The sequence below is a fragment of the Borostomias antarcticus genome, assembly GCF_949987555.1.
Source record: "Borostomias antarcticus genome assembly, chromosome: 3".
NCBI classification, from domain to species: domain Eukaryota; kingdom Metazoa; phylum Chordata; class Actinopteri; order Stomiiformes; family Stomiidae; genus Borostomias; species Borostomias antarcticus.
Window position 1 is genome coordinate 2,676,084 of NC_140236.1, and position 7,500 is coordinate 2,683,583.

General features: G+C 47.5%; 1 protein-coding gene across 1 annotated transcript in view; it reads right to left on the bottom strand.

The window, feature by feature from the left end:
- Nucleotides 1-4,499: 4,499 nt before the first annotated feature.
- The window catches only part of pex10 (peroxisomal biogenesis factor 10), a 3,416-nt gene continuing 415 nt past the window's right edge, over nucleotides 4,500-7,500 (bottom strand). Inside the window, exons 2-6 of the mRNA XM_084436347.1 lie at nucleotides 7,337-7,417; nucleotides 6,813-7,213; nucleotides 5,731-5,903; nucleotides 5,194-5,323; nucleotides 4,500-5,007 (exon numbers count right to left, since the gene is read on the bottom strand). Coding sequence (XP_084292473.1) covers nucleotides 4,942-5,007; nucleotides 5,194-5,323; nucleotides 5,731-5,903; nucleotides 6,813-7,213; nucleotides 7,337-7,417 — 851 coding nt within the window. The 3' untranslated portion in view covers nucleotides 4,500-4,941. The remainder of the gene's footprint in view (nucleotides 5,008-5,193; nucleotides 5,324-5,730; nucleotides 5,904-6,812; nucleotides 7,214-7,336; nucleotides 7,418-7,500) is intronic.

The following is a 7,500-nucleotide window of genomic DNA, read 5'->3' on the forward strand; positions in this document are numbered from 1 at the left end:
CACACACAAGGATGAAACACACACACACACACACACACACACAAGGATGAAGCACACACACACACACACACACAAGGATGAAACACGCACACACAAGGATGAAACGCACACACACACACAAGGATGAAACACACACACACACACACACAAGGATGAAACACACACACACACACAAGGATGAAACGCACACACACACACACACACACACACACACACACACAACACACACACAAGGATGAAACACACACACACACACAAGGATGAAACGCACACACACACACACAAGGATGAAACGCACACACACACACACACACAAGGATGAAACGCACACACACACACACAAGGATGAAACGCACACAACACACACACACACACACACTCCCATCCACCTAGGCTTAGTATGCATATACCATACAGTGGAAGCTAGGTTATATATCACTAGGATAACTTTATGCAGCCGTTACTTGACCTCCACTGACCCTGGCTCCCCGAGAGGTCAAAAGGTCAAAAGAGCGGGGCCTTACTGGTAGTGGATGACCGCCGCCCTGCAGAGCTGCAGGCCCTGGATGTGGCTCCTCCAGGCGCAGTAGGCGGTCCTCAGGACCAGGGCGTCGCTGGGCCGAGTCAGCCTCCTCCGCAGGCTCGCCACCTCCACGCCGCGCCGGGGAGCGGGGCCAGGGCCGGAGCGCCGTTTCTCCCCCGCGCGCCTTCTCCACTGAGAGAGAGAGAGAGAGAGAGAGAGAGAGAGGGAGAGAGGGAGGGAGAGAGGGAGAGAGAGAGAGAGAGAGAGAGAGAGGGAGGGAGAGAGAGAGAGAGAGAGGGAGAGAGAGAGAGAGAGAGAGAGAGAGAGAGAGAGAGAGAGAGAGAAAACCACATGCTGTCATATTGAAAAAAAGCACTCGAAGGAAAAACAAACCTAGTCTAACTCGTGGGAAGAGTTGTTAATGACAGTATAACATTCTAAATAAGAACGAAAAATGTTTCTCAGTGTATGCGGTTTCATTTCTGTTAGTCCCTTAGGATGTCATACCCACAGGAAAAAGGAGCTAACAGCTACGAGTGACAGCCTGAGGGGACAGATGGCATCAGTGACAGACGAGACTTCCACCCTGGCAGAAGTCAACACCTGACAAGCGCACATACAGTTCATTCTGCAAATTCCACACGGTATACCACAACCCACTGCAGCTGAATGGCAACACCGAATAAGGTAGCCGAAGCGTGCCAAGTGACACGCCGTGGAGGAATCCGTTTGCAGCCGGCCCCGAGGGAAAATAGTTCCAAGACATTGAATAGGAAGGACAGAGCTGACGCATGCAGCTGACGGATTAAGGCGGGGAAGCACCACCCCTATTGCGATAACATTATACCGTACGTATCATTACGCCGTAATCAAAACCTGTCATTAAAAGGACAGACTTATCATTTTTTTCTTGAAAGGAGTCATTTATTCCCAGGGATATACAATATGTCCTCATCTCTCACCTGATGAAAGGCTCTGGCGAGTGTGAGTGCGTCCTCGCTCCTGGCGAGGGTGTCTAGCTGGGCGTGGCGTGCCAGGACCGCCCGTCTCAGAGCAGACAGGCCGCCGAGCAGCGAGCGTCTCCTGTGCCGACGCCTCGCCCGCTTGGACGAGCCCCACCGGCGAACCCAGGTCCCGAAGCAGCTCGACAGGAGTCTGAATCTGTAGAGCGCCAGGAACCTGCCACGACACACACGCGTGCCCACGCACGCACACACACAGTTGACCCTTGCCCCCGCAAGTGCCTCACTCCTTGTTGAACAAATCTATTGGCTCTCATGGGTTTTTCCACTCTATTTTCCGAGGTCTGTCACAGCCCGTGAGTTATAACAGATACTTGACCCGAGGGTACCCACAATCCTCCTCACCTGGCCTCCATTGTCTCCGCAGGTCTGGAACGACCGATCTCTGTGGCGTCAGGAGGCTGCTCAAACAAAAAGGAAGGGGTTAAGTGCTCAGGGACATCTTCTCATGTTACGCTAAACACACACGCACACACACACACACACACACACACACACACACACACACACACACGCACACACACACACACACACACACAGCGCACTCACACCTGCACTCGCTCTACATGTGACCCGTAATAACCCAGGGTGTCAACCTACCGTCGGAACAGATTTATGCGGCGCAAACAAAGATTTGCTTCCTGTCACACTTCTTTCAACAGGACATTCACTACTGGCACTTCCACTCATGTGAATGGATGGCAAAGTCAACACGTGTGTTTCATGTATTGGGTAATTGCGGCTTTCAGGTGAGGTTGACACAGATATTCTTCTTTGGGAGCCTCTTTCTCCACCCCTATGTCCATCGTTTTTGTCTTGGTCTGTAGAATTCTCTATTTGACCTTTGACCTCAATGTCTGTGAAAGCTGTGTTACCTAAATTCTCCTTTATTTCCAGCCTTTCTTCCCAGGACAGATAAAGCGCCATTGCTGAGTTCCTGGTAACATTAGGCACCTCAAGCAAAGCATCCATGCCTTCCGTATGATTAGAGAGTAGAGTAGAGACTATACTCACAATCTAATAGGCTTGTCTTAGAATGACTTGAGAGTTCATACGGCCATTTTGTACCGTATTCAGGGAATGCAACCTCTGTCCTTTTCTGTCTTCTTCTTGGGCTCTCACGCCACTCCTTGCTTGAGTAAACCTCTGGCCCACATATAGCCGATGCTAAAACATTCAGATTTTTTTCAGCTGGTCTTTCAATGCTCCACTCTGGTTCACAATGTGCTACCGCCATTGCTTCACTCTGTAGACTGAACAAAGTGAATTCTGGTGTAATATTCTTTGAGATGTTCCTCGTGTGAGAATGTGGAGTGGTCGACTGAAGCTCGTGGTTGTCCGTGTATAGACAAGCAGAGGAACAACCATGTCTTCTGGCGGAATATCCCATCATGCCTCTGGGGTGACAGTGGAAGACTGAGCACGACATTTTGCCGTCACAAGAGACCACAGGGTCATGAGATGGCTTCTCGGAAGGAGATGCGACAAGCGCAGATGAGGCGAGGCTTCTCATGGTATTTGGAGCCTGGAGCTGTAGATCCCCGAGTGATATCTGGAGATCAGACATGGACCTGTGCAAGCTAGCAGATGTCCAGGAAGAGTCCAGAAGGTCCTGAAATGTTGACATATGTTCACTCTGCTTAAGGCAGGCTTGAGTCACGCGGTGAGCTTCTTTGACAGATTCATTCTGGCGTAAAGGGCCATGGGACCCAGGGTAGAACGAAGCATTCCCTGGAAACGTAGAGGCTAGGTGGCATTTTGACATTCGTCCCCCGTTTTCCTTGCTCTTACACTCATAGGACAACAGATATCCCTGTCAGGCAAATTACACTTGGAGGTCTTACGGCTACCAGAGTTGGAGGACTTCTCATGATTGCCTCTCCAAGCTGTACGGTCTGCGATCAAATGTGTGTCAAGATGAAGATGTTGTCTTCGGATTGACTCTGGTTGAGAGTGAGCGGAGGGGCTCTCATCCACAACACCGTCCAAGGCTCTTGGGAAGGAGGCTTCTCCCTCACTGAGTGAGGAAAGGAGCGCCAGTAGCTCATCCACGTTCTCCTCGCGGACTACTGACAGGTTGCTTTGGACTAAAGGTTTTCTGTGCACGGCCATCTCAGCTGGGAGGGTTGAGGGCTGCCTCCTCTGACCTCTCTGTGAAGGCCAAGCCATTCTGAAAAGATGCAGAAAAAAACATTTAGATAACATGAATGCATAAAATATTGTTGAAATTTCATTTTGGAACATAAATGCATCCATTAAAACAGGTTAGCCTACTGAATTTCTTACCGTGGATCGAGGCAGGCAAGTCTAGTACCTATCCAAGTCTATTCAGAGCTCATCACAGTGATGGTTAGACTTCTTACTGGCCGGTGAGCATATGGTAGTCCGCCCGCCTATCTTGATAATCGGATCAAAAGGAGGATTAAAGGGCTGAGCACACGTATTTTACGGTCATGCCCAACACCATTTCATCATGACACCCCACGTTTGCTCCTCAGATCATGTCTAGTTTTTCATATAGGCTACATGAACACATGGCTGCGGACGGTGCGACTAGTTTATCTGCAGTAAGAAAAGTTGGCAACAGCAAACATCAGCAGCTATGCTAGTCTAGCTTGCACTATAGGTTCTTTCTTATCAGATGGCTGCTAGCATAGCTATCTAACGTTATCCCGTGTTGGTGGAGAAATTCCCTAACCTGTTTCTAGTGTTGCTTTAGGCTATCTAGTATAATGAATTGGTCAGTGAGTGGAGCGTCCAAAAATACTTGACAGCTGATTTGGTTGACTCTTCCTTGACAGCTGTGATGTTTAAACTACTACGTGAGCCATGAAAACATTTCCAGCACGCGCTCCAAAAATATCTCATTAAGAGGCATAGATTAATACTTAATTGATGCAATTTATTACGAAAGTCTATTGATATTACTATTTACAATTGCAGATTTTTTTTCACAATACAAATTACAGACTGATGCAATCCAAAAACGATTCTCCATTTCAAATAGATGTATAGCATAACAACATAGCAACATCTTGTACCAAGATTATCAACAGAGAAAGAGCTGTTTCTGTAACTTTGTTATTGTCCACTGAAGTGCTAATAGGCCATACAAAACATTTCAATACATTACAGCACTGTCCACATGTTCTCTCTTGGAAAGCTACAACTGTAACGTTTATACACTGGTTTATGTTTTTAAGGGATACCTCGGTAATTAAAAATGTCTAGGCAACCTTCAAAGTATGACTGAATTGATTGATCCTCATCGAGCCACAGATGAACTGAGATAAAGTCAGGTCAAGTGACAAGTTCATCCACCACGTCCCATTGTAGTAATCCAGTGTTTGTGACTGACGACCATGGATGGAGACACGTCTGGTTGTGGCTCTGTGCCTAATAGTTCCTCAGGTAGACGAGTCGATGAGGCTGGAACTTCTCCCGACACAACGGGCACTCCGTCTGTAAAGAGAAAAACACAAAACAGAGTTTATACTTTGCGATACGCGGTCGAAAAAAAGTCCATATAATTTAGACCTACCCAATACTTTTTTTTATCTACAGGCTGCCATTAGACTGTAGCTAAACTATGGCTCTGTGTATTATGGTGCTCCACGCACACCCTCATGAAGACATGGGGTATCTCACCTTGGTATTACACCACTCTGTGATGCACTCCCAGCAGAAAAGGTGTCCACAGGGGGTGGAGGTAGAGTTCCTCCTCCCCTCCAGGCACAAGATACAGCGAGGGGAGACGGCCTCTACAGGCCGGGAGACACTAGACAGAGAGAGAGAGAGAGAGAGAGAGAGAGAGAGAGAGAGAGAGAGAGAGAGAGAGAGAGAGAAAGAGAGAGAGAGAGAGAGAGAATCTAAAAAGTTTGCCAACACAGATGTACAAATTTGAAATTTGTAATGCCAATAAAGCAAATTGGAGAGAGAGATACATGAATCATAACAATCACCCATGTGTATAGTTCAGTCAAGTGAAACATTGACTGAAGAGTGAAGAGTGAAGAGTTGAGAGAGAGAGAGAGAGAGGAATCATGACAATCACCCATGTGTATAGTTCAGTCACGTGCAACAATCACATAAAATACCTTCCACGTGTCTCTCAATAAACTGATCCAGTCACATGTTCATGTTTACAGCCCAAATGCCCTTCAGTCCCCTGGGTGTGAGCGGTACCTGGGTGTCGTGTTCCGGTGGCGTCTCCACTCCTGCCTGGCTCTCTGTCTCTGTCTGAAGTTGTTGAGCTGCAGGGCCAGGGACATGGCTAGCTGCAGCAGGGACACCACTCCCAGGAGCCTGTAGGTGTTCCCGAGGGCCGGGTCGTCCCCACGCTCACCATGCATGCGCAGCTAACGGGAGGGAAGCGCTGAGATATTAAGCACCTGGAATTAGGGCTGGGTTTAAAAAATCGATTCATCGATTCTGAATCAAATGATTCAGAATCGATTCATGAATCCCAAAATCGATCTTTTATTTAATGAATGAATGAATAAATGAAGGAATGAATAGGTCATTAATTCATTCAATGATTCATTCATTCATTTTTGGAAATCAGTAATGATACCCAGCCCTAGTATTGATGTGTTGCATAACTTGGCAGTCATGTAATTAAGGTTACAGCTAAAAAAACAACAGGTTTTAGTAACACTAACCGAATCGATATTGAATCAAATCAAATCGTGATAATCGATTCCGAACCTTGTGAATCGGAATCGAATCGATTCTTGAAATTCGACTCGATACCCAGCCCTACCTGTAATTATGAACGATTATTACCCCAGATTACTACCCCGGGTGAAACTGTTTTTGGGTCTCTCTGGAATATGTAGGGGTGGGACCTATGCCAACCCTCCCATTGCTCTCTGTAAAGCGCATTGTGTTGCCTCTGTGTATGAAATGCGCTATACAAATAAAGTTTGATTTGATTATCTTAATGAAGATTTCTACCATTTTTCACACTACAAACCCCAATAAAGATGAACTGTACTGCACTGGCCTGATGCTGTCTAAATGTTATCCACCTCGCCGGAAAGCTAATTCCCAGCACGTTGTAAAACCGCATGGCGATAAACGTTTTCTGATTCTAATGCTTCACGAGCCTGGTTACATATCCTTATAATAAATACATTGATACATATCATCCATCATGTCCTCTATGTCAGACATAAGCAAGGAAAAAATAATGCGATGAACAGAATAGCTCAGGTCATCACGATTGTGCTAAAAGGACCATGCAGCTCTGGTTCCTGAACACCCACATAGCTGATACCCGTGGTCCTCTTCCCCAGATGGTAGAACACCCCTCTGATGTAGAACAACGCCACGTGGGCCCGCTGGAGCACGGCGAGGCCCTGCTGGAGGGCGAACACGGCCGGGACGCACGCCTTCCTCTGGGGCTCCGTCAGCAGCCCCGCCGCCCTCCGGATCCAAGCCTTCAGCCAGGCTGAGAGACCCCAGGGGCTGGATGCCGACCTCCTGCTACCCCCCTCCTCCTCCCCTTCCAGCTCATTCTCCAGACAAACCAGGACCTTGTCAAGGAGGTATGGCACCAGCGTGTGGAAGAGGACCAGGAGACCTCTCCTGGCGCGGGACGGTATCCGACGCTTGGTGGGGTCCACCTGGACTATGCTGACATACTCCTCACCTAAAGTCTGGTAACCTGCATGACACAGTGACAAGATTTGAGCAGCCTGCATCATCACGCCATCTTAGAGAGCTCCAGGGTGAATCAGAATTAACTCCAAAACACCTGTTTTTGAAAAGCAAAGGTGAAATTCTTTACCTGAGAACGTTGTTAAACCATAATATGCGAGGTCTGCCAGCAGTTCTATCTCTTTTCTCCAGTCCAGCCATCTCTTGGACCCTGTACGAGGAGAGAAAACATAACTTATTCTTAGCTACTGAGAAATGAAGTCATTGAATGCAAATAAATGCATTGTTCAAGAT